At 50.9% G+C, this 27,739-nt stretch overlaps 1 protein-coding gene across 10 annotated transcripts in view; it reads right to left on the reverse strand.

Moving 5' to 3' along the window:
- Window positions 1–27,739, reverse strand: part of FGFR2 (fibroblast growth factor receptor 2) — a 105,958-nt gene that overhangs the window by 75,883 nt on the left and 2,336 nt on the right. For 5 of the 10 annotated variants that reach the window (XM_058697961.1, XM_058697959.1, XM_058697960.1 and 2 more), the window contains exons 2-3: window positions 4,711–4,977; window positions 3,784–3,858 (exon numbers count right to left, since the gene is read on the reverse strand). The exons of 3 other annotated variants lie outside the window; for them this stretch is intronic. In XM_058697961.1, the coding sequence (XP_058553944.1) occupies window positions 3,784–3,858; window positions 4,711–4,977 (342 nt within the window). The remainder of the gene's footprint in view (window positions 1–3,783; window positions 3,859–4,710; window positions 4,978–27,739) is intronic. 2 more of the 10 variants (XM_058697964.1, XM_058697963.1) reach the window with 1 other exon arrangement.

A 27,739-nucleotide genomic window follows, 5' to 3' on the forward strand; every position in this document is an offset into this window, starting at 1 on the left:
AAACATGTGCAACAGGATGTTAGTAAAGTGCTGTATTTTAAAAAGGGTCTTAACGGTCAATGCGTTTGGAAAACCCTGGGAAAAGCCGAAATTAAACAGATGTTTTACTATAGAACGTTGGAGAGAACGTATTCTGCTGGTGCACCGGGGTAAGTCGCTAAGAAAGGGTCAGAGAGTAAGAGGTATCTTTCAAACTCATTTCAAAATACAACTCATTCTTGGCACACAGCCCTTGGACTAGGGTTCCACGGGATATACTTTGAGAAGCACCAGCTTCTTCTCTTAAGGTACAGACCAGACCTGAGCATTACTCTGTTTGTAAAGCGCCAGTAAAAGATGGAGAGGACTATTAATTCCAAAAAACATTCGCTCAGCATCGAGGCCAGTCCTTGCCTCCAACAGTGGTCTACCAGGAAAGGCAGGTCTGAGATGCATCGTGATGCTGAGATGCGAGGGAATAGAACACGTGAAGCGATAAGGAAACCCCCTATGGGGGAGCCCACCTTTGAGCTGGGTCGTGTACCAATGGTGTAAGCGTTAAGGCCAACCCGAATACGGCAAAACAGCCCTCTAAAAATCAGACCAGACCTACTTTCATGGCCCATAGCCAACAATCCTGCCTTAATTTTGGACTTATTTTTGTCCCTGTATTGGACTGCCATGCTTTCTGTAGTCTGTACATACTTTCGGAACTCTACCACGCAGATAAAAGCTTGCCTTCTCACAGCTAACCACCAAAAAAAAAAAAAACAAAAACAAAAACAAAACAAAAAACTTAGAAAAGTCCAGAAATGTCACTGTCAGCACAGGGTCACCGGAGCATCGTCTGTGAACTTCACCGAAGAGGAGCTTTCAAACACACCCCAGTGACGTCTCCAGACAATCAGAAGGCACCGAAGGAATCAATCTGGACCCACGGGTGTTTTCCAGGTGCCTGAAAACGCATGGAATTCGGCGCTTCTATAATTTTTCCTATTAATCAGGTCAGGCATTTGACACTGGAGGTGGCAAAAAATTGTTTTAATGGCAACATCCCCTTCCCCGCCTTGCCAATTACCCCGGCCGTGGCATTCCTCTGTCCACACAGGCCACAGCTGCTTAATCTCCACTGCCCCAGGCTGCACCTGTGAATCAGACCAGCCTAATCACACTAACAGATGGCAGAGGCCAAGTAGCCAGCTAAGAGCTGCTATCACTTTAAATCGTGTCTAATGTTTCACAGGCACCAAACAGAGGCAGCTCCCGACAGCAGTGTCTCCCTGGTACAGCTAACACCAGCCCTTAATCACCGCAGAGCACCCACTGCAGGGCAGACGTGGTGTCATTCGAGAGCTAATTACAAAGAACGCTGGCCACAGGGTGAAGGCATGGCATTCGTTAAGTGCGCTCCGCTCCCTGGCCCGTCTGCGCAGGCACCGGGCGGTTGGGACCAGCGTTCGGGGGACGAAACCCTGGAGGTCCATGGCAGGTAATCCCTCGCAATCACCAGAAAGTTCACTCAGTTCACTCAGTCTACTTGTTACGTAACCCATACCTTGCTGTTACATTTTACGGCTTCCCAATATTCCTGGGAACAGGCTCTCAGACGTGGTTCTGTTCACCAGGACGAGGCAGGTTCCAGGCCGGCCAGCACAACCCGGGTGCTGCCAGATTTGGACATCCCACACGTGGGCCCCACCTGAGAGCCGTCCACAACAGTGCCGGCATCCTCCCTGCACCCCCACCCCCCCATCGTCACCCTGGGGACTGGCAGGGGGGTGCCGTGATTCAACACACCACAGGCCTGCAAGCGAATGGCGGCTTTGCCTTTTGCTCACCGAATCGTGAGTTTCCAATCAAGAAAACAGGAATAATAGCTCCCTCCAGCTTATGGGGTCGTTGGGGGCACTGCCCGAGCCAGCAACCGGCACCGAACCTGCCCAAAGCCACACCTCCAAAGCAGGGTCATCCACTGCCTTCCCGGCCAGAGCCAAAGAACTAACAAGGAGTGATGTCTTCCGATGTCCCAGTGATGCGTTATTAAAAAAATAACCATAATAACTTCCCAAGAAGGTTGGTACAAATCACAGCAGAAGACAGTTTCACTCACCCACAGTTTTATAAACAAGAGCGCACACGGCTCAAGGCAGATCTCAAGGTGTGAATCCCGAAGTCGGTGCTTTTCATTCTTCAGCGCACATGAGAATCATCCCCGGAGTTTCCAGTTCCGGGGTCTGGGGTGGGGCTTTGGCCTTTTCATTTCTAGTACGTTCTTAGACGATGCTGATGCTCGTGGTCCAGAACCCAAGCCTTCTCTTGCCAAAACAATGAAAACTATAAATGTTTCCCTTTTTGCCTACGCTGCTAGGAGACTGGAACAAATGCAATTCCCCATTTGACACATTATCCCAGGTCCCTAACAGTATCCATTTTCTCTTCTTGTCTTCAAAAGCCCTGCCTATTTTCATAACTAACTTATTATTTAAGCCTTGTAAGAATTTATTAAACTAAGGTCCTTTTGAAAACATGCAGAATAGAACACCTAAGCAAAGAACGCCAGCAACTAATGTACAAGCACTTGGGGAACATTCAAGCCATGTTACTGGAAATATAACTAATGCTACATTTTATCTTTTGTATTGAACATCGCGACCCACACTTTTCTGAGCGCCCTACAAACGCAAACTTGTCTGATCCTCGTAACAACCCCACGAGATGTGATTATTCCCATTTTACAGTTGAAGAAGCCGAGGCAGAGAAGTTAAATTACTTGCCCAGGGTCACCTCCACTTAGAGGTGTCAGAGTAAGAGAGGCCGAGTTCTTCTTCACCCAGGTTCTCCCACGTGTCACTGTTCTGTGTTAACAGCCTTTGAAAAGCAAACAGCACTTGCTGGCTCCCTGCTCTGTCACTGTCTACAAAGCAAGGCCCCCTTCCCTTATTTCCTCTCAGCATGCGGCAATGTCTGAAAAGGTCACGGTTTCTCGAGGCGCCTGGGGGGGGCTCAGTGGGTTAAGCGTCCGACTTCGGCTTAGGTCGTGATCTCGCAGTCCGTGAGTTCGAGCCCCGCCTCAGGCTCTGTGCCGACAGCTTGGAGCCTGGAGCCTGCTTCGGATCCTGTGTCTCCCCCTCTCTCTGCCCCTCCTCCACTCACGCTCTGTCTCTCTATCTCTCAAAAATAAATAAATGTTAAAAAAAAAAAAAAAAAGGCCCCAGTTTCTCAACCTCAGCCCTACTGATATTTTAGACCAGATCCTTCTTTGTTAAGGGCTGTCCTGTACATTGCAGGATGTTTCCTAGCAGTACCCCTCGCTTCTGCCCACTGGATGTCACTGGCATTCTTCCTCCCCCTACTGAGACCACCAAGTGTTGTCCAATGTCCCCCAGGGGAGTCAGAAGCAGGAGAATCCCCCCCCCACCCCCACCCCGGCTGAGAACCACTGAGTTAAGCCAAGCACCATCAGAGGTTACAAAGAAGACCAGGGTGGTATGTGTTTTCTACTCGTATCACGCCTCCGAACAGTGAGAAACCGAAGAGGAAACGAAATTCGAGGACAGAAAACTGGGAACTGCTTTCGAGAAAGAGTGACTTGTGACACAATAAGAAAGGACAAACGGTAGAGAAGGGTATACAGGAACACTGGTTTATTCTCAGATTAGAAAGCCAGGAGAGGAGACACAGCAGAGAAAGGTCAAGGGCCGCAGGGCACAGCGTTCTGAAGAGTGGACAAGACGGCAGGTTAGAGTCCGGACTTCCCACCAGGCTCTGCTCTCTCGGGGACCTTCCGAGACGGCCATTACTTACTCTTGTTATTGTTCTCACTGACAAAATCCTCGGAGCCTTCCGTGTCGTCCTCATCATCTCCGGATGAGATGGCATCTGTATTCAAAAGAATATATCCATGGTTGTGTTTTTGCAAAGCAAAAGGCTGTAATCGCGTACAACTTAGTCCTTCTGGACAGGGAATGCCACAACCCAGGAGCCCCCGCAAAAAGTCTGAGATCTTGTTTAGTGAAGATGGTTTTCAGGGCTTCAATTTTCTCTCCATGAGGACAGTTGGTCTGTATTAGGATTCCCAGTGCTTTCTGCTTTCACGTTTTTTAAACATACTGTCAAGTTGGATATATTAAAACTGGATTTTAAGCTTCCAACAGTATTCAAGGCCCCGGCAAATTGACCGATTGCGTTATTATCCAAAGATTCTTTCCAACACCACCTTTCAGTTGTCAGGATCCCCTTCAAGAAGGGAATTAGTCCCCGGCAGAATTTACTAACTTCTGAAAGCAAATCTTTAGACTTGGCCAGAAAGGGGGCCTCCATCTAGTTCCCCCTCGCTGCACGGGAGAAAAATCAAGGAGAGAAACTCGAGTTTTAATAAAAGGAACCCGAAATCTTCCATATCAAATTGCAACCCTGTATTCTAACGGCCAAAGATACAAACAGTATGGGGGGGGGGGGCGGTGAGATGTGTTTTCTACTTCTATAAAAGCATGCTGTCTTAAAAGAAAAATGCTACCTTGCACATGAGAATCCTGTCATTTTTAACGACCAGCCCCTCTGGCAGAGCCGGTCCCCGTGGAAGAACTTCAAAAACAGATCAATAACAAATTAGGGAGCTCTGTGCGTGGCATCCAATTAGCAGATCCCACTAGGAGTTCCCTTGTCCAGTACAATTTCACCCAGAAAACGGCTACAGAGAAGAGAGAGCGGAGGGCTCGCAGGCCGACTCACCTGTGACATTGACCATGAAGTAGACAGCCTCGCTGTCTACCGGCCTAGCCGCCGTGCAAGCATAGAGGCCGGAGTCTCTAGGCGTGGCACCTTTTATCTGCAAGTACTCCCCAATAAGCACTGTCCTATTGTTGGGCCCCAAGTGTACCCCATCCTTAGTCCAACTGATCATGGTGGCATCTCTCAACGGACAGCGCAATTCTAGCGACTCCCCGGGCGCGGCCACGTAAACTTCAGGTTGGGAGATTTGGTATTTGGTTGGCGGCTCTGCAGAAAGGTGGGAGAGAGAAGATGGAGACAGATGGGAAGGAGGAAAAGGAGAGAACGTCCAACAAAGGTCAGTGGCGGCCCGTTTATTCCTAGGAGAGGCGGTTCTTGGTCTGCAAAGGGCCCCAGCAGGCGTCAGCTTCCGCCCGCACCCAGGAAGCCGTGCACAGAGCAGACGGAGTGTCTGAGACATCGACCAGAGCAAGTGCCCAATAGAAGCGGCCCCACTTTGTCTCCACAAGCTGTAGGGCCGTAAACACACACCCGAAACCCAGCGTGGAAGGATAATGTGAGAAAACTTTGCAGTCTGTTACCAATCCAAAGCCTGCTTACAAGGGTCACATGTGGGGAATTCTATTCTTGTGGCATTTTTGACTTGTAAGGACGTGTGTTTTACAATTTTTTTATTCAATGCGACTGCATGGCTGTGTCTACACCTTTACACACACACATACACACACACACACACACACACACACACACACACACACACCCCATTTGCGCTAGACTTTGCCTGTTGTCACAATGCCGAGCTTCTTAAAATGAAATGCCCAAACTCAAGGGACGCTAATGGGTCCTTGTACAAAACTCTCAGGCTCAGATCACTTTGCTGGCCTGGAGACTTAATACTGTGCTGGGTAAGCTGGAACACGCTGTTTTTCTTAACACCAAAAAGAACAAAATGCCCCAGAAAACCAAGAGGAGGTCTCTGTATCGTACCTAGACAGATCTGGAAATGAGGCAGCTGAGCACCTGACCCTCTGACATGTTCACAGCTGGGTCCCTCCCTGCCCACCAGCACCCACCGCACACCCTGCGCTCCAGCCTCCTCGGGGCCTTGGCCTTTAACTCCTTTAGAGGTACTCCTCCCTCCCTCGCCTCCCCGTTAACCCAACTCATCCTTCAAGGCCCAAATCATCCAGCTGGATATGAGCTTGCCATCGGTCCCCCGGGGGTAGAGCGGATCTCCCCTCCTCGTTCACCTGTCCGCTGAGCCAGCTTCTGGGGAAGCAGCACGTAGCTCATGGATGTGTCCTGTCGCCCAGGGGGACAGCAAAGATGTAGATGGAGGGTTCAGGTCTCCTTGGGTGTCCCTCTTGCCCCAAGCAACACACACATGGCAGGGGCCCGTGCTGAACATGACTGTGGTCCCCAAATCCTCAGGGCAAGAGGGGACTCGGGCAACCTGTACAAGCACAGCGAGAGGGAGCCACAGGCCTACAAGGGGAGCACCCGGAGCCACTGGCCGGGACCCACGAGGACCCATGAATGGGCTTTCATCCATCACAATGGGAACTGTGAATGGTACCCAGAGTCCCAGGCCCAGGAAACATCAAGCTTCCCAGTGCTGGGATAGCTCCAAATCTGGGCAGCATCACAAGGCAACTGTTTTGTCCTTCTGAGTGCAGTCTGGACAAATCTCCCACATGACAATGGAATAAAGTCACTCCATGCCTTAGTCCCACTGCTGAAGGCACAGTGAGGGCCGTGTGCATCTGGTTCTAGAAATCCTCACCACCACCACCAACAGCCAACATGGGAGGGCCAGGGCTCCCCAAAGGGGCACCTTCAAAGGCATACATGCCAAGAAGAGCCCAGACGTTGAACGGGACATAGAGAACCACCACCACAACAGCAACAACAACAACAACAAGATAGAAGAAGAAAGTAAGAGTCTGATTTAACATGGACACACACACCCTGAAACGAGGGCAGAAAACCCCAATTCGCAGGCTACGCTTCCCGAGTAAGTTTTGTCTTTCTCATTCTACATCTATGAGACCCCTCCTACGGGCCACGCTTTGTTCTAGATGCTCAGGGAGCAACAGGGAACAGTAAAATCCCTGCCTCACTGGTGGAACTTTAATTACAGTGGAGATGACCGACAATAAACAAAAAGCCTACAAAAAATGTATAAAGTACGGGAGGCGGTCTTGTCAGGAAGCCAAATACAGCAAGACAGCGGTACAAACAAGACAGAGGGGGAGGGCTCTCTCTAGAGCAGGAGCTGGCAAACCACGGCCCCCGGGCCAAACCCAGCCATTGCCCGTTTTTGTAAACACCGTTTTCCTGGCACGCAGCCCCGTTTGCTCCTTAAGTGTTGTCTGGGGCTGCTGTTGTGTCACAATGGCAGGGCTGAGCGGCTGGAACGGACACCCTACGTCCTCTGCAAAGCCTCGCCCTTTACGAAAAGTTTGCCAACCCCCGTTGTACGGGATGTTCAGAGAAGGCTGCTCTGAGGAGTTGAAGGGCAAAGTGATGTCTGAAAGATGTCGCCGGGACCTCAGCTGGAAGGTTCCTCAGGCCACACGCCTCCTGAGCTTGCTGAGGTCCAAATGCACCTGAATTGAGGGACTCCTAGAAATATCCGGAACTCTGAAGCCAGCGCAGGACAGAGAAAAGGAAGAAAAATGTGGGAAAGAGGGGAAGGAAGAGAAAAAAGGAATTCAGCGTGACCCCGGATCACGGACCTTGCCCCATTTCCAGCGGCTTGGAGTCCCATCGGAAGTGATGGTGCCCCACAGGACACCTGGCCGAGTCCCTTTCACAGCTGGTTAAAGCAAGGATCAGATGGCATTTGGGTCCCATATAACCAACCAGTAATTACCGAAACAGCACCCACAATGTTAAGAGTGAATTTATCGTGGATTAGCCTGGGTCACAAAATAATATTTATCGGGACCACACGGCATCGTCAGCAAGGTACCGAGAATACTACAGAATCTGCTTTCCTCTGAGCCAGGACCAGACATCAAGAGAGGTCTACGCAGGAGTGGCTGGACCCCGAACTGCGGATCTTCACCCTCTCAGGGAGACGCGTAGCCAGCCTGCCTCTGCCCTGGCCCCTCCCATCAGGAGAGCCATGTCCCTATTTCATGCAGGCAAGAGAATGTATGGAGACTGCTTTAAAAAAAAAAAAAAAAAAAAAAAAAAGATAAGCAAGATACTTGCAATTAGGACGCAAAAACCTCTCTCTCCTGACAAAGGTAGAGTTACGATTTCCCTGTTCTTAAAGGAACGCATTTTCGCTGAGAATATCTGGCTTCACCTCAAATAGGTAAACCACTGGGTCTCGCGGAAGCCAGGGGTGCCCGGACCAACGTCACAAAGACACCACCACCTGCTGGTTGGAGGTAAAAGAGGAACGTGGCCCACTGAGGCCTCAAGGGCAGGGACCGCGTCTTGTGTGGGGCCGGACACACAGGAGCTGACGATAAATGTGCCGTCGTGCGCAAGAAAAGGATGGTCCCCTGAGCCCCGCTCCACTCCGTTCCTGCTTCACCTCTCCACCCTGGTCCCTCCCCCACTGAGGAGCAAGAATGCCGAAATGACACGGCATTGCTTGTGAGGATCCGATGAGCCAACCAACAGGAACCTCGGCGTCCAATCTATAACCTGTCGGGCCCGTGACCGTCACTACCGCCGTCCTTCGAGGCTGACGACGCTCACCACGCCTCTGGCATCACTATCTTCAGAGGATACTCAGAGAGCGTCTGGATCAGTATCTCCACAGATGCAGGTCAATGTTACGGACAGGCTCCCATCTCACCGGGCCCATAAGAGGACTTCTGCTCAACGTGGTCCTTCTCTCCGGTAAAACCAGGTCAAAACTGTCACCCGTTTTCCAGTTAGAGGATAAGCTTCAAGGACAGTAAAAGAACTCTCCAGAATACATCACTAATGGTGTTCATCCATTACAATTAGGCCACCTGACTTCAAGCCTGAACGAACCCGCACCTAACGGATCGGTTCACAAAAGGCTCACCGGGTCACTGGGGGTTTGTGGCAACTTCAGCAAAGCCCAGCAATGCGGTGTTCACACTCAGACTGTAGGCGTGGCTCGGGGAGAAGGGCAAATGGGTGAACGAAAAGGAGAGGGGGTGCCTCGGTGGCCCAGGGACTTAAGCACCTGACTCTTGATTTCGGCTCCAGTCATGATCATGCAGTTGGAGAGTTCGAGCCCCGTGTCGAGCTCTACACTGACAGCATGGAGCCTGACTGGGATATTCTCTCTCTCTCTCTCTCTCTCTCTCTCTCTCTCTCTCTCTCTGTCTCTGTCTCTTTGTCTCTGTCTCTCTGTCTCTGCCCCTCCCTCGCTCCCACGCTCATGCGCTCTCTCCCTCTTTCTCAAAAATAAATAAACAGGGGGGCGCCTGGGTGGCGCAGTCGGTTAAGCGTCCGACTTCAGCCAGGTCACGATCTCGCGGTCCGTGAGTTCGAGCCCCGCGTCGGGCTCTGGGCTGATGGCTCGGAGCCTGGAGCCTGTTTCCGATTCTGTGTCTCCCTCTCTCTCTGCCCCTCCCCCGTTCATGCTCTGTCTCTCTCTGTCCCAAAAATAAATAAAAAACGTTAAAAATAAATAAATAAATAAACAAACAAACAAACAAACAAACAGGGGCACCTGGGTGGCTCAGTGAGTTGAGCATCCGACTTCAGTTCAGGTCGTGGGTTCGTGGTTCATGGGTTCGAGCCCCACGTCCAGCTCGCTGCTGTCAGCCTGTCAGCACAGAGCCCTCTCTCTGCCCCTCCCCTGCTTGCACCCTCCAAGTAAACAAGGCTATGTTAAAATTTTTTTGAAAACAAGGAGAGGACTGAGGAAGCGTTTGGGGAAAAACAGAGAAGGAAGACAGTTGGGGGCAGGGGGAAGGGATGCCACACGGTCCACTGCCACACCGCCCAGGCGCACCCCCGCCCAGCCTGTGGGTTCCTGCATCAAACATACCTGGGCACAAGGTGCCAAGGACATGGGCGCTTTGCCTGGAACCCAAACAGCTGGCTCAGTGGAGGCCACCCTGTCCCCGCCCGTCCCCAGGAGGCCACTCCCGGCTTGGGTTTCTCTTCTGCGTCTGAATGCTACAGGTGACAGGTGACTGTCTTGCCCGCGCCCTGCAAACATGCCCCGTGAGTGCCGCGCACACACCTGCACAGGTATCTCCCTCACACCGTTCGGTGGGGAGCCAAGAAGATCTGCTAAGTCCTCTGACACCAGCGATGACGCACCGGCGCTGCTCCCCGGTGGATCTGCTTCCACTGACAGGGCCCGGTGCCTCCACCCCCTCCCTACCCTCACCCCTGCTCCAGCAGGCTGCACGGCCTGCTCTGTAAAGCAGGACCGTTGACACAGGGCAAAGTATTCCCCAGGAGATTTAAACAATACCTTTTATAGTCATATTAATGTTTCCTGGATTTGTTTTGTTTTGTTTTCTGGTGCTACAGCTTACTTTTAACCTTTCTTACGCAGAGCGGGGGAGAAATCCACAGGGAGCGCCCAGTCCAACCTTCACAACGGAGGAAGGTTCCAGAAGCCACTCTGCTCCACACCAGACATTCTTTCAGAGACGTCCACAGACAGACACAAAATTCCGTCCATCTTTCATAACAGTAATTCAAAGTGGGAAAACACACACACACACACACACACACACACACACACGCCAGCGTCCGACATTGTCACGGAGACCTAAAACGGCCAAGGGGAGAAGCGGGCGAGGTGACCCCGGTCCCTTGGAGGGCTCACCATGCTGGTTTCTACGCGTCACATGCACACGGTGGGTGCATCAACTTCGACTTGCTCCCCGGGGGTTTCGAAGGCCGAGAAGTACCAGCAGAGAGTGATCACACAGCTTTTTTTCTTACTATCCAAGTGACTACGTGGATATTAAAAGAATGAGACAACGGGCACTCCTGTAGCCCGTCCCCGGCATGCAGCCTGTGCGGTCCCCGCCGTGGGCAGCAGAGGGGCCTCATCTGGGAAGAGAAGGACACTGAGGCGGGGGGATAGCCCTCAGCAGGTGAGGGCGGGGATCATGACCTCTCAGAGTGACATCATGCCAACGTCACTGGCTGCAAGCCGCAGGTGTTCACCTCCGGGTAAACAAGCACAGGGAAGCAAACCCTGGCCTGTATGCGCCCAGAGCCGGGGAGGGGACAGCCTGTCAAAGTCCAGAAGGGCCGTGACTTATGCGACTTCAACGCACATGTCCCTGGGTCCCTGCCCCGTGTCACCAGCAGGGCCGTCTCGGGACAGCTGAAGCAGGGAGGGAGTTTGGAACAGTAAGCTATTTCAGGTAACGCTTTATGTTGCCAGACCAGCCATAGCAGCACTCCAGACTGTCACTTTTTATAATGTTTGCCGATAAACTTTCCCGTGTGGTTTTTGAAATGGCGCCCAAATGCAAACAGGGAACAGATGGGAAGCCCGCGGCTCGCCCCGTCCGATCGCCTGCTGGAGGGTGGACGGCAGGTTGACACGGTCCGGGGCCAACAAAGCGGCGAAGGCCGGCGGGACGATGACGTCGCACTTCACAAGGTAAAGCCTTTTCTGGGGTTTCCTCGGGACGGCGCCTTTCTAAATGTCAAGATGCTCGCAGCTAAGAGGCAGGAACCCCGGCTTCGAGGATGCAGTGTGGCGGGGCCCCTGCGACACGGCCCCCGAAGATGCTCCCGGTCAGAAAGTCAGGGGCATCTGAGCCCCAAACGCATTCCTCCAGAAAGGATCAGAAAGGGAGAAAGAGAGAGAGAACTCGGGAAACAGACCGTCCCCCCACCCGGGGCCTGGAGCTGGAGCAGAGGCCGGGCGGGTGGCAGGACGCGGGCTGCGGGGACACAAACGTGTGCCTCTTGTCGCAGCTCGGCGCTCCCACGGGAACCGTCACACCAGCACTGGGAGCAGAGCAGTCCACCAGCCTCGGGCTTCCTGGTGCTGCCCTCCCTCCACCACCCTGTACCAGAGGAACAGATATCACTGCTGTGGGCCTGCCAAGGTCCTGAGACAGCAGCGCACAAAGTAAAACTGCAAATGTCACTGCAATGTCACAGTGCGCAACACACACGGCGGTAAGTGGCGGCTGAGCCTGTCTGTTCCGGTTAGCCTCGACTCACCCTCCCGCTCTTTAAGATGGCCTGAAGCGGCCACGCCACGGTCCCAGTACGAAGTTTTAACTGGCCGATACCCAATTTTCTGTCCATGGGAATTGGAATACCAACCCCCCTCATACACACCGCTGTCCTGAAGCATTTTTACAAGCTGGACTTGAGGGAGGCTGGGCAGTCGAGACGTCGGGCATTGCAGCACAGCTTTTCAGTAACCCGGAGGGGCCGAAGGCCCAGATCATTCTGCCTGGCACCAGATCTCACCAACAGAAAGACACAAAGGTACCGGGGTCCCCACAAGGAAGTCAGAAATGACCGCCCCCGCCCCGTGGGCCCTACCCACGGAGGGGGGCGGGGGGGGGGGGGTCCCGCAGACGCACAGACAGTGAAGGCAGGGGCGGCAGAGAGCGGGCTGTTCCGTCTCAGACATCCTGAGAGCTTCCCCTTTGCAAGAAGGGACTTGCACAAGACAAAAATCCTGTCATGAAACGGAGACCTTATAAGGCGTAGGTACTACTTGTACTTTAAGAGGCAGGAGGGAGAGACAAACACTCTGCGCGATATAAAGATGAAAGTTCTCTGCCTCGAGAAATACGGCCAACATAAAAACGGGGGACACAAAGAAGTCGGAGCGATGAGCCACAGATACGTAAACAGGCCGAGAGGCCGCGGTTCCCTTCCCGGCCGATTGTTGGGGTGTCTTACACACACACACGTCAGCACTTAAAACCTCCCCGTCGGTTCCACGGGGGCTATAACAACCACTAATAGCACCTCTGCCACAGTAGCCTGCCTGTTCCAGAAATTCTGGACTGGCTCACATTCCTCATGATCAGATGGGCTAATGGCGTATGTTTCCAATATGGTAACCATTAAAAATTATATATTTAGGCACACCCCTCATATAATTTAGGTCTATCTTTGAGATGCGTGGGGAACAGCTTTCCAAGTCTGAAAAGAAATGATGCAGCTGCCCATGAGAAAATACTAACGTAGAAATCGTGACCTGCCTGGGGCGCCTGGGTGGCGCAGTCGGTTAAGCGTCCGACTTCAGCCAGGTCACGATCTCGCGGTCCGTGAGTTCGAGCCCCGCGTCAGGTTCTGGGCTGATGGCTCGGAGCCTGGAGCCTGCTTCCGATTCTGTGTCTCCCTCTCTCTCTGCCCCTCCCCCGTTCATGCTCTGTCTCTCTCTGTCCCAAAAATAAATAAAAAACGTTGAAAAAAAAAAAAAAATTTAAAAAAGAAATCGTGACCTGCCTAAGAATGCCCTCAGGGAAGCAGGAGTCACCGTGATCACCCAAGATTTGGACCCCAAGTGGCAATATCCACCCCCTATTCTGCCAGCAACCCCTCTCTCCTTTTGATCCTGATGTTTCAGGCTGTCAGTGAATCATGTTCTCCAAAAGGGAGGGGGGGGGGGGCACATAAAAAGGAAGGTTTTCTCCCTGGGCCCAACACCTGCACCAAACTCTTATGTTCACGACAGCAAAATTTCCACTGGACACTGGGATGCAGGTACGGGATCAGGGCCATCTGCATAAAGTCCCTGGACATCAGCAGCTCTGCTTGAGCAAAAACTTCCACACCGGGCCCTCTGTTCAAAAGCATTTCCCACACACGCCATCAGATTATCTAGTGTCCACGAAGCAGGAACCGGCGCCACAGGTTACATCAAAGCAGCCCGCACGCACCCCCCCTGTCGCACGTACAACGAGGAGTCCATGTGCTCGATGACTGGTCATCCAGGCCGTGGGCCTCCTGCCTTCTGGAAACACGGGAGGAGGTTGGCATCTCTGAAGATCTTCAGGGCTTCCTTGCACACGCTGCTCTAAGGAAAACCACGTCATCAAGCTGGCCCTGCCGACGGACCCAGACTCCTGGGAAAATTCTCCCAGAGGGAAGGTTTCGTACTCCCTGTATCGGGAAGGGAACTGGGAGGTGGGGAGGGCCTCCCAAGGAGGTCATGGAATGAAGGAATGAATGCGATTTGCCGGACCTGTATCACCATCGTTGAGATCAGGAGTGACCCTGCTGAGGTGTCGCCTGTAAAACGAACGCGTCATCTCCGGTTCCGAACACCTCATCTGCCCCCAAAATGTTTCCGTCTGAGACCTGACAACAGCAGAGCCCTCTTCCTCCTATAAAGTGGTAAGAAGCCACCTTGCTCATCAGAGGCTGCTTCAATTCCCACAGCTGGTCCCTGAGCTCTTCCTGGTACCCTAGCATTAAAGCTCTGGTCCCATCTCTGTCCCCTCCCTGGGCGCTCTTCAGAAAAAGGCAAGAACAGGGGCGCCTGGGTGGCTCAGACGGTTACGCGTCCACCTCTCCTGGTTTCAGCTCAGGTCATGATCTCACGGTTGGTGAGTTCGAGCCTGGCCATCGGGCTCCTCGCTGTAGGCGCAGAGCCTGCTTGGGATTCTCACGCTCTCTGCCCCTCCCCCGCTCTCGTTCTCTCTCTCTCTCTCTCTCTCTCTCTCTCTCTCTCTCTCTCAAAATAAACAAACGTTAAAAATAAAGAAAAGAAAAGGCAAGAACAGGCTGAGAACCGACCTAAGTTCCAACTCTGCCACTGACAAATTGTGTGATCGCTTCCTGTGTCTCCGCCTGCAAACCAGGACTGATGATAACGAGCACGCGCACAGAAAGCACCTAGCTCCGGGCCGCTGCCACTCGGCAGGACCTCGAATGTACCAGCGGGAAGACCTTCTAGCTGAAATCATTACTCCTCAGCTGCAGCAGACTACGCGTGAGAGACAGAAAAGCCACCTAACCAGGTGTTCTCAACACGGAAGCCTGGGGATGTAAGAAAACAAAGGGGAACCTTCTGTTTCTAGAGCCCCTAACACATAGCTTAGTGTCAATCATCCCTTGTGTCGTTCTGTCTTCTGCTTGTGCATGTGTGTGAGTGTTCCTAAGAACAGAGCGGTGTGGCGGAGGCCTTGCCTCTCTGGGACCTCCTCCTTCCGCACTCCCCCGTATCTGCGAATATGCTCAGAAGCCCGCCCCTGGCTCTTGTGGTCCCTTCCCTATACTCTGCTTGGCCCACCTCTGCAGCTTTCCCTGCCCCCTCCACATCAATGCCGCTCAAGTCCCTGCTGGAAGGTTCATCCTTCCACCTGCCTGAGGGAGCACATCACCTGACCTTGTCTTCCGAGGTGCCGCCCAAAACAAGCAAGTGCCCGTCCCCCTCTTCCCCTCCAGCAGCCCCTGGCTGACATCAACTCAGCTCCAACTCGGCCCCGAAGCCCCCCACTTCTCCCTCCTGCCTCCCATCCCACCAGGCCCCACATCTGCTACTCCTGTTAGTTCTCTCTGAAACAGCTCTGAAAAGAGAACAAGGGCAAGACCTCACCCCTGCAGGTCCCCACCTTCTCTCCAAAAGACCTCTGCCTTGCCCCCCCAGTCCACCCCATGTATCCACCGCGGACCCCCAGAGCAACCTGGGGAACAAAACTGACCTTTAATTGAATGAATGAATGAATGAATGAATGAACGAATGAAATGAAATGAAATGAAATAAATAAATAAAAGAGACCACTCCACACTCTGACAGGGTAAAACCCAAAGAATATTCCTCACATTAAGGCCACGGTTGCGCGAGGCCCCACGTCCCCCCTCCATCTTCTTCTCCCTCATGCCCTAGACTTGTCTGTTCTCGCGGGCACTGTTTCCTCTGCCCGTTACCCTGCCCCACTACTCTGCCCGGCAAGCTCCTATTCAGCCTTCAGAGCCCAGCTCAAATATCATCTCCTCTGCGAAAATCCCTGCTTCCCGTCAACACAGCCCACGCTGTTCTCATCTCCAAGGCACTACAGCCTTTGTTTATTCACCTCGAACCTACAGAGCCAAATACAGCCGCCTCCCCCACCGACCGGCCCGCCCTCTCCGAATGACCTTCTTGGGTGGGGGGGATCAGCAGTGCTTCTCAGACTTTCTTCTGCATAAAGACCACCTAGACAGCCTATTAAAACACAGCTCCAACGTTTCTAGGTCAGTAGTTGTGGAGTAGGGTCTGAGCTTCTGAGCTTCCCACCAGCTCCCAGATAATGCTAATGCTGCTGGTCCAAAGACCACACTGTGAGAAGTTCAGCACCAGTGTCCAAGGATGAGAGAGTCAGAGACCTGGTTGTGCAGGGATGAACCCACATCAACTTGGACAGCCCCTTCCCATCACCTGAGTCTGAGCCCCAGTTTACAGAACAGGGAAACACCTCCGGGCTAGACTGCTGCTGGTCAAGGTCATCACAAGGACAAACCAAGAGGCTGCCTGGGAAGGTCTTTGTAACCCCTAAGGTGGGTGGTGGGGACACATCTGAGAAAAAGCACCCCTCACCCCAGTTCCGGCCAGGGCAGGCCTGGGCGCTTGTGTGTGGGTTATAGCTTGACCCCTAAGTGATCAGCAGAGTCTTTCCCCCCACCTCATGGTAAGGCTGATTTGCCTTACTCTGACTTTAAAACAAGGTTTTCTTTCAAATGCATAAATCTGTCAGGTCGTATCTCTGTAAGTTACCTAAGTGTAGATTTCTGGCAAATGGAACTAAACATCCAAGGATCTTGGGAGAGAGTTGTTATCAATGCCAATGACACCTGTTTGATGACTTTAGTGAGGGAAGAGGCCTTGGCTTATCAAAATAGCATCTACTGTTCACCTATCCAACAAATCGGGGATACCAGATATTTACATGCGGACCACAAAAACCCCTGCAGAGTTCCCCGGACCAGATGCCTTATCACAACCCCAGAGCATGCCGGGAGGAGCCCTGAACACCAAACCCCCCCCCCCCCCCCCGCCCCGGCAAGGCGCCCACCTGTGCCCTGCATGGCACCCAAGCATCAGGAGCCTGTAACAGCATGGGGCTGATGGGCCTGCTTTCCAGAGAGCATGCCCTAAGCCAGCACTGTGACTACATTCCAGAAGCAAGTTTTCAGGGACGGTCACCATTCCGCACTTAGGGTTACTCCTGGCTCCTAGAACCTGCTTCCGGGACCTGCTCACCCCCCTGACACGGACATAAACAGTCCACAGTGCATACTAAGTGGGTGCATGTGGCCTGCAAGTCCCCCAAAGGTCAGATCGTGTCTAAATCCTAGGTGACATTTTCCCCCAGCCCTTCCCTCAATACATATTTTCAGAATAAGTGAATATTTTTAAAGCGCCCCAGGGACCAAAGAAAAGGATAAGGGGGCGGGGTAAGAGTTACTCCAGGAAGGCAAGGGCACGCCTCTTGGCCTCCTGATCTTCAACTCCGGGCCTTTTGCAGTACCTTTGAGCAAGTTTACTTAAAGGGCTGGACCTTTCTCCTCTCAGCAGGACCCCAGTTCCAACACTTGTTCAGAGCCTGCAGCTGTGTCCCCAGACCGGTTTCCCCCCCCCCCACCCCCCCCCAGCAGCATCCCGGCCATTTACAAATGAAGGGCTAGCAGCTGGAAACTGGGAAACAGATGGCCCTCCTCCTTTGAATGGCTTGATCTGGCAACTCAGGCCTCAGCAAGTTCGGGCCAGCCTGGTGCAGAAATCTTGTTGAGGCTGAAGGCACAGATTCATAGCCCGAGGGGTCTTTAGCAAGCAGCTGGGTCGGAATGACCTCTTGGAGGGGTTTCCCCTAAAGTCAGCAGGGGCAGGGAGCCTCTGCGGCGGGTGGGGCACGTCCCCAGCTGGCTTTGCCCCTTGCCCGCTTTTCTCCAGTGACTTACAAAAAAAAAGGAAAATTCCCCCATGGGGAATCCTGTGCCCCAGGACTGAAAGCACGTTCGCTCATTCAGGAAATTCCAAATCTAGAAGGGTGCCACCAGGGTTAGCCTTTCTCCTAGGCCCTAAGCCGTGTATCTGCAAAGAGGTCAAACCTTCTGGAAAGCAAACTTTGAAGAGTTTCCACTTCTCCATGCAGAGCCCAGCCCCTTTCAAAACCCATCAGAGCAAGTTCACCTAGGGAGGGGCTATGCTGGGCCCCCAAGCATCTTGGCACACCTGCCCCTTTTAAGCAAGACTGTGCCCCACCCTGCTCCGGGGAAAGGAGGGAGCCTTATGTAAATGCCCAGGTCCTCGGCTGAGGCCCCGCTATGGGAGTTCACTACCCAGGCTCCCCTGCCTTCCACCACCTCCGGCCTCCATGTTAACCTGGTAAGAAACTGCAGCGGCAGAAAACAGACTTGTCAAGGAGGTGGCTGAGAGCTACCCTTGACCACCTGTTCACAGGCCCTACCTGCAAAGACGGGCACCTCTCGGCAACAAGTGGAACCTGACGGGGGACAGCGGAGGAGCCAGGCCCTGGATGGTTCCCAAACTGGGCAGGGAAAGAGCTGGCAGGCACATGTGGCTGGGAATGACTGGGGCCAATGCAGGGGGGTCTGCTGAAGACTCAAGGTGGGTGCTCACCTCCCTGAGAAGCTCAGCCTCGGGAAGCCACATAGTTCGAGTACCCAGAAAAATCCTCACCGTGGCCCACAGGTCCCCCACCTGACCTGGCCTACTACTCTAGTCTCCTTCAAGCGGCACCCCGGCTTCCTCAGGGTTCCTGCAACCCTTTGAGACCCACCGTGCTTCTTCTTCAGAGCACCTGCACCCAGGATTGGAACTAGGGCCTCGTTTTGGCAGTTATTTGACAAAGATCTATGGCCCCCCCGCCCCCCATTCATAGGACTTGAGACTGTTTTTGGCTTGCCATTCTATCCCCACAGAGCTCAACACACGGTAGGGTTTCAAAAAATGTATCTGGGGGGCACCTGGGTGGCTCAGCCAGTTAAGCATCTGACTTCCACTCAGGTCATGATCTCACGGTTCGTGAGTTCGGGCCCCGCATCAGGCTCTGTGCTGACAGCTCAGAGCCTGGAGCCTGCTTCGGATTCTGTGTCTCCCTCGTTCTCTGTCTCTCTCTCTCTCTCTCTCTCTCTCTCTCTCAATCTCTCTCTCTCTCTCTCTCAAAAATAAACATTTAAAAAATTACACCACAGTCTGTAAAGGGTTGATGACCTGTGTCTGCCAAGCTCTGGCAGTTGTCCCGCCACCAGGGCTGCAAGGCTAAGAGAGGAAGCTGCAGGTTTCCAACCGCCAAGCATTCAACACCTTCTCTCCAACGCTGAGCCCCCCTTCTGAACACCTGCGACCCCAGACGGACGTTCCGCATTCACCGTGCAAGTTCAGTGCAAGGTCCAGCGGACTAAACCAGGCCCAATTCACCTCCAGGTCTAGCAAGCTCCCCTCAGAAGCCACCTTTTTTTAACCACTCAAAATGAAACTTTTGTTTGCTTTAAAAATGGCTCTACTGCTCAGCCTCTTCCTCCCCTTGGGACGCCCCTCCTGGCCAAGAGGAGGCGTGGGGGATTGCTGCTTCTGCCTTTCCATTCTTAGATGTTCTCTTTGTTCCCCACTTTTGCCCCGGCGTTGTCAAGGGCCAGGGAGGCCCTGCCATTTGTCGTTTCCGTGACCGTAGGTGGTAGGAGCCCCAAGAACAACCGTCTGCGCAGGTGGGCCTTGACCCAACTGAGAATCGGACACGCTGGAGAGAAGTGTGACGTACTATTAAAGTGACAAGCAAAAAGGCAAACATTTAGCAGTGCCAGGGCAAACGGCCAGAAGCATCTGGGACAAGGAAAAACGGGATGGTCTGCTCCCACTCCGCTGAGTTGGCTTCTGAGCAAATGGGCAAATACCAGACCAGTCAGCCCTACCTGCCTGAGCTGCTGGGTGACTGAGCCGGGGGTCACTAACTGGGCCTCAAGGCGTCTCCCTCCAGTCTCCCGGGCAGGAAAAGGGTTGGCTTCTTACTAGTCAGCTGCATATCACCAGAGGCCATTCTCGGAGAATCACAAAGTGGTAATTATTGCACTGGTTTTATTGCCCAGGACTTTTCTTCAAACAGCTTTAGGAAAATAGGTGTGGGTATGTGGGGAAGAGACAGAATCACCCAGCAGCGTCCTTACATGTTTAACAGTCAAATGACATATTTCGGAAAGAATGACAAGGCCGTCCTACCATATGCCACAGAGGACCCTCCTGCTCGGGGAAAGGAAAGGAATCAATCGATAAACCTTCCTTATGCCAAGAAATTCACCCCAAGGCCGGGGCCCAGGCCCGCTGTGGAGTGTTGGAGGAAACATTTCATCTCCAAGGGTCTCAGTCAAGAGTCTCGTCCATAAAATGGGAACATGAATGACCCGGGGGTCAGCTGGATGATTAAGATTAGAGATGGGGGCAGAGGAACTGCAGGAAGGTGGTCAAAAAGTACAAACTTTTTTTTGTTGTGACATAAACAAGGACTAGGCCGGGGCACCCGGGGGGCTCAGTCAGTTAAGCATCCGACTCTTGAATTCAGCTCAGGTCCCAGTCTCGTGGTGGTGAAATCAAGCCCCACATCGGGCTCTGCGATGAACACCTGCATGGGACTCCCTCTCTTCCCCTCTCTCTCTGCCCCTCCCCTGCTCACGCTCTCTGTGTCTCAAAATAAATAAATAAATAAACTTAAAAAAAAAAAAAAAAACAGTTCTAGGGATGTAATGCACAACACAGTGACTATCATCACCATGGCCGTGTGGCGTATGGGAAAGTTTTCCAGGGAATAGATCCTGAGAGTTCTCATCACAAGGAAAAATCTTCTTTTTTCTTTTTCTTTTTTCATCTGTAGGAGATCTTAAACTACTTACGATAATCATGAAATGATTTACGTAAGTCCAATCATCCTGCCGTACACCTTATACTTACGCCGTGCTGTGAGTCTATCATATCTCAATAAAACGGGGAGAAAAGATTAGAGAGGCTAGATGTCAAGGGACCTAGCACTGCGTCTGACACACAGCAGGCACTCAATAAATGGTCATGAGAGCTACTGTTATCATCACCCTCCTCACCCTCTCAAGGAATGGGCTAAAAAAAATGACCCCATGCATGCATCCACACTGACCACTGCCCCTCACACCCCTGCTTGTCCAATCAAACGACCCCACAGGGGTATAACATGCAAATGATTGCTCAGCTCCTCCCCCTCAGTAGTGTAAGTCCCCTGACAATTTCCTTCCCTTCCATAAAGTCCAGAAGCCCAGCTACCTGCCCAGGTAGGAACACCCAGCAGGCTGCCCAGGGGAGTCGCTGCAGTTAAACTTGGCAGGAACGACAGTAACTTGCTCCGGCGCTCCCCTCAGTGGCCTGGACAAAAGCAGAGCACGCTACACCCCACCCCCACCCCCCACCCCCCAATCCTGTCTCCATCCTTCTTCACAGGGCCTAACGGCAATCCTTTGGAAGCCTCAAACAGAAAACTCGTTCCTTGCCAAAATATATTGCTCTCCATGAAGAGCGTGTCCTACAATTATTACAAAGCGGCAAACACGTTTTTTTTCTACGGGGAAAATAGGTCAACCCTGAACCATTTGGACTGCAAGCAGCAAGATGATCACATTGCTGAAGTCCAAACTTACAAAGGCCCAAGACGATATGGAGGGATGGATAAATGGCCTACAGCACGCTTTCGATTTTGATTAATGCAAACGCTTCCCATCAGAAGATCTAGTAAATATGCCTGAAATACTGGCTTTTTCTTTTTTAAAAAGGAGCCTTCATGCCCACACAGAGCCCAATGCAGGGCTTGAACTCACACCCCTGAGACCAAGAGCGGGGCTGAGATCAAGAGTCGGATACTTAACCAACTGAGTCGCCACCCAGGTGCCCCTGAAATCTTGGTTTTAAATCCTGTATCAGGGGGCGCCTGGGTGGCGCAGTCGGTTAAGCGTCCGACTTCAGCCAGGTCACGATCTTGCGGTCCGGTCCGTGAGTTCGAGCCCCGCGTCAGGCTCTGGGCTGATGGCTCGGAGCCTGGAGCCTGTTTCCGATTCTGTGTCTCCCTCTCTCTCTGCCCCTCCCCCGTTCATGCTCTGTCTCTCTCTGTCCCAAAAATAAATAAAAAACGTTGAAAAAAAAAAATTTAAAAAAAAAAAAAAATCCTGTATCAGGTTTTTACATTGACAAGAAAGTGAGGATGGGGATGGAGAGAGAGAGTTCTACACCCATTTGCCTCATATTCACATCCCCGCCCCCTCACATAGATCTCATTGGCCAGTTTCAGATAAAGAAAGGCAGGCTCAAAGTGATTATCTACCTTATAGAAGTCACAGCAGCAGTAGATAGGGGAGTGATTCAAGTCTGTCTTGCCCTAAGCCCAAGGCCAAGTTCCTTCTGTGCTTTTGTCCCCAGACAGCACATCGCATGCCACTCAAACTTATTTTATTCAGGGCGCCTGGGTGGCTCAGTGGGCTAAGCGTCCAACTCTGGCTCAGGTCATGATCTCCCAGTTTGTGGGTTTGAGCCCCACATCAGGCTCTCTGCTCTCAGCCCAGAGCCTGCTTCAAAGCCTGTCTCCCATTCTCTCTCTGCCCCTTGCCCACTCATGCTTTCTCTCTCAAAAATAAATAAACATTAAAAAAAGTATTTTATTCATCTTTATGGATTCAGATGAAGAATTTAAGTTAATTTTATAGGGGATATTTGGTCTTTTCAAGATGTGTTTTAAGTTTGAAACATTTATAATGTTTAGGATACAGATTCAATTGGGTACCCCCCCCCCCCTTTTATCAGCTAAGAATGCAACACATTTGGTGGAAACCCAGGAAGCGTGGTGGACAAGGAGGGAGACCCTTAAAGGCAGCCACATGCCTTCCTATAGAGCAATCTCACTGTCAACTAAGAATCTGAAGTTTGAGGGCTTCCAAAAAAGTTTAAACCCTAAATTTGTCACCACAAAGATCTTTATTTTCATTTTATAGTCCCTCCCACCCTGTTCCCCACCCAACACACAAAACTGGCCTTTATGATGTCGATGTATTTTTAAAACATTACAACCGGTCAGGTATGGAAAACCTTAACAGTAAACAGTCATTTGTAAAAAGAGACCACATAGAATGACAAAGAAGGAGTTCTACAGTTAGGAAAGGACCGTGACAATTTATGTAGAGTTGATCAGTGTCAGAGCCCAGAATGGAGTTCTTTCTCTTCCAGGAAAGGTGATATATAAATCATACAAATAAATATGTCCCATGTCCTCATTCCCGAACATATCAGAACTTTCCTTATAAGCTGGGTTTTGACCTCCTCATAAAACATGTTCACCATAACCTGAAATTCCATATAGTGCATTCCATCCATCCGGGACATGGAATTTACCATTCTCTAGTTGGACGAGGGGTTAAAGGAAAGAATATTCCCCAGCTTAGCTCCCTGACTCAGTACAAGAAGAATCTGAAATTCTCAATATTCACATGAAGTGGCAAAAGTCCAGAACGGGGCGTAATTACTTACGTATTCCAAAGTGGAATAAATGACAACAGTTCACACCCATCATGGTGCGAGTTTCCCAAAACCAAAATTACTGAAAACCTAAAGCATCACTTAAACCTAAAGCCTTTACAGGACGTACACTCTTCAAGGTCAACCACAGTCTGTCCTAACCATGAAATATCCTTCTGTATGAATACAGAAGCAGTAAAAACTTGAAATTCTATAAATGAAGCCCATAAGCACCGCATCTGCAGCTACCATTTTGGATTTTCTATCATGCCCTTTTAAAAAGACATTTTTAAGAAAATGTTTATTATTTACTTTGAGGAGGGGAACACAAGCAGGAGAGGGGCAGAGAGAGAAGGAGAGAGAGAGAGAATCCCAAGCAGGTTCCAGGCTGTCAACACAGAGACCGATGTGGGGCTTGATCCCACCCACTGTGAGATCTTGACCTGAGCCGAAATCGAGAATCAGAGGCTTAACCAACCGAGCCACCAGGCACCCCTCTATCATGCCCTTTTAAAAAGGGATAGTCATTGATCAGAGCAAGGAGGTGGCGGTGGGGGGGGGGGGGGGCAGAGATTGCAAGTGTAATCTTTGTTAATTACAGAAGGCGACCTCTCCAACACACACAGAATCATTATAGTAACATGGCCAGCAGCTTGTTCAAGCAGACTTATTTAAAGAGCCTGGCCTCAGGCTCCTTTTCCTACCTCCTCTTTACACACTCCCTAATTCGAGAAGGCCAGAGCTCAATCAGCTGGGTCACTGTAGGTCTACCTGGGTAAGCAGGAGGAAGTGGCCAGTTTGTGGAGACTCAAGGGCTGCCAGAAAGCCTTAAGGCTTTGTGTGAAGATAAACATTTTCCCCAAAATGGAACACGAGTTATGCATGGCTTTAAAATCTCAAGTCCAAGGCCCTTAGCTGGCTCAGTCTGTAGAGCAGGTGACTTTTGATCTCAGGGTCATGAGTTCAAGCCTCATGCTGGACGCAGAGCTTACTTTAGAAAAAATAATGTGGGGCGCCTGAGTGGCTCAGTCGGTTGGGCGTCTGACTTGGGCTCAGGTCATGATCCCAGGGTTTATGGGTTCAAGCTCCACATTGGGCTCTGTGCTGACAGCTCAGAGCCTGGAGCCTGCTTTGGATTCTGTGCCTCCCTCTCTCTGCCCCTCCCCCACTAGCACTCTATGTCTCTCAAAAATGAATAAATGTTAAAAAAAAATTTTGCGGGGGGCACCTGGGTGGCTCAGTTGGTTGAGCATCCGACTTCGGCTCAGGTCATGATCTCACACTCCGTGAGTTCGAGCCCCGCGTCTGGCTCTGTGCTGAAGGCTCGGAGCCTGGAGCCTGCTTCAGATTCTGTGCCTCCCTCTCTCTGACCCTCCCCCGTTCACACTGTCTTTCTCTGTCTCAAAAGTAAATAAACATTAAAAAAAAATTCTTTTTAATTTTTTTTAAATAATGAAATCAATAAAAATTAAAAAAATAAAATCTTGGGGTTCCTGGGTAGCTCAGTCAGTTAAGTATCCAACTCTTAATCTCAGCTCAGGTCATGATCTCACGGTTCATGAATTCGAGCCCCGCATCAGGCTCCACAGTGATGGCATGAGGCCTGATTGGGATTCTGTCTCTACCTCTCTCCGCCCCTCCCCTGCTCGTGCGCTCGCGCTCTCTCTCTCTCTCTCTCTCCCTCAAAATAAACTTTAAAAAAAGAGGAAAAAAATTTTTTTAAATAATAAAATCTCAAGCCCAAGAGCCTCTAACAAGTCAAAGCTGTGTTCTTAGGGGTTTGTTCGTCTTGGATACAATGATGCTGAAACATCACTGCTCAGTAAACCCGCCCCCCTTCAGCTAAGGCTGAAGGTTCAGCCCCTACATCAGGTTCCCTCTTCAGCCCATACAGCCTTGAACACAGTCACCATCAGTTAAAAGAAACCATGCTAAACAGGCAAGTCAGAAGCACATGGGGCACAGGTGTGGCACAGTGACCGACATCAGGCGCAACCACGAAGGGAGAGCTGGAAACGCAGAGCCATCGCTCAGTCTCCCCAAGCGGATACAGCAAACAGATGAAAAGAACTCAAAACCTAAGGCTAGAGTCATTCCTCGAGGCGCCCGAATGATAACGATCACAGGCATTTCTGCACAGTGGCAGTAAACCCACTGGTTCGGAATCATTGGTGGGACAGCCTGGAAAACTTTCAGAAAGTAATCTCTGAATTGCCTGCCCACAGACAAGTCACCGTGCTAAGAATCCAATCGGGACAGTGAGTAGAGAGGGGCACACTAGCCGCGTTGCCTACCTGGCGCCCCAAAACCAATGTCCCCCCTTCCCCTCGAAAGAGTAAAATCAGACGGCTTCCATGGAAATGGGAAATTAAGCCAGACCCTCCCTGATGAAGAAGGGTGGGAGGTAGCCTTTTTAACAATTACCCTGGAAAAAGCAAACAGGGGAACAACAGACTGCAGGCTGAAGGGCCACTAGATACATTTTCTGGAGAATGTGAACATTGAACAAGGCTCTTCCTGTTTAAACACTACCCTAGGTATTTCATAACCACGTAATTATTCATTAAGTCTGATACTGGAAACCTCTCATATTGGATTGCTCTGGTTATCTGAATTCTCACCCTCAAATGGGTCAGAAGGACTTGAAAAGAACCACTTATGGTTCCTAGTGAGGGGCTCGTCCCTGAGAAAGTCCTCAGTGTTTTGACTGGTTAAAATAAACAGGCAAAACACACACCCACTGAATTCGGATCAGAGGGAGTGAGCATGGAGAGTTATACAAACACCAAGTCTTTCGGCTTGCCCGATTTTTGCTCTCGGAGGTAATGTTTAGCCCAGTTCTTTGTCTATGAATTGTGAAATACTTTATATGCTAATAAAGAATGTGTACTTCATTGTGTATTTAACTGCATAAGCCTGCATTTCGTTTAACTGACCGGGAATAAGTCCTTGTTCCTAAGCTAACTCTCAAGTTCCAGTCAACTCTTAAATATTAACACTCGTACTGAGGAGCAAGGATGCAGATAATACAAAACAGAAGATTATTTGAAATCATTCACTCTTGGTATGCGGATATATTCTTTTTTCTCTTAACTTGCAATTAAATGCGTATGGCTGACATTACGGCATTTACAATACTCGGAACAAAGGACCTAAAACCATGCTGGAAAAATCTGACTTCCTTGTGCATTCTTCATTCACTGACTCTGCTTTTGAGTTTGGGACCAACTCACACATTGGTCCAGGACAGCACGACCTCTTAGAAGGTTGCCAAAAAAATTGGTTTGGAAAAAAATATGCAAACTACTTTCTTCTCAGGTTGTCGCTTTTCAGAATCACACTTTGTAGAGGGTGGGAAAGTAATTAGGGGTTTGGGGTTGGAAAAGCCCTTTTATTTTAGCTCCTACTGGGCTGGTGTAAACAAAGATATCATTAATGTCAACAATGACTTAATGAACCAGAGTAGGTGACAAAACGTCAGAAAAAACCTGAAAGAGTCACCTCCTCCCCAGGATAATCAAGCTTGATTATACTTTAAATAATTAGAATATTAATCAACAGAACAATACGTGGCATTGAGGACTAACCCCCTTTGAGTCAATAACTGAGCTTATAGCCTTCAGCCATTCCCCTACAACAATGAATGACCAACGGAAAATATTCTTTGTTAAACTGGGATATTAACTAAAATCTCCTGGAGATTATTTTCTTCGTAAATCAGTTGGGTAGATCCAACCCTACTGTTACCATTTCATAGTGTCCAGAACACAAATGATATACGATAGATGATACGATACGATGATATATGATAATATTGTACAGAGCCAAGAAGATTGGAAAGGATTCTCTAGTCTTAGGGCACAGGCCCCTTCCTGGAACTTAGTCACATTTTGCCCCAGACACATTCTCCTCTGGTCCAGCCCCATACACAGCGTCTACTCTGAGCCTCCAAATTAACAAACCAAGAAGTCTTCCAAGATGAGGCCTTGTGCAACAGAAGGTTAAGGTTGAACCTATGCTAATCAAAGCTATAGTCAGACGAACCACAGAAGACGCACTGGAACCAACAGACACCCACTCACCCACCAATCCTCCCTCTCTCCCCCCAGGTCGGCAGGACCATGCCCTAAACTGGAGCTGTCCCCACACGGTCAGTCTGCTTCCAGTCGTTAACCCCTTCTTCATCTACAATCAGACTACCTTGCTAATAACCTCCGACGCTAAAGCAAAACTCTGGCAGTGGAAGAACGCAAATCGACGGCCAATACGGTACTTACCAGGACACCACAGACCCTGCAGAAAGCAAACACAACCGCCTGGAGCCACAAAGGGCCTTCTCCGTCGGAGAGCGATTTTCTTCTCCACTCTCTCCAAAAGCCTCCACATTTCCTGACACTGTGGCAATGGGCACAGAACAGAGCAGACACATGCGCCCATCTCATCAGGAACGAGGATCAGAACAGGTCCTGGGTGCTTATGAGATGCCAGGCCGTGTGCTCTCCTGGCGACCTTTTGAGGCGAGTTGCCAGAAGGCTCCTGAGGACATCACCATTCATTTAGCATTAACGAAGAAGACCTTAAAGGTCATCTTATCAAACCGTCAGATGACAGGAAGGG

This window comes from Neofelis nebulosa, chromosome 13, assembly GCF_028018385.1.
Source record: "Neofelis nebulosa isolate mNeoNeb1 chromosome 13, mNeoNeb1.pri, whole genome shotgun sequence".
NCBI lineage: Eukaryota > Metazoa > Chordata > Mammalia > Carnivora > Felidae > Neofelis > Neofelis nebulosa.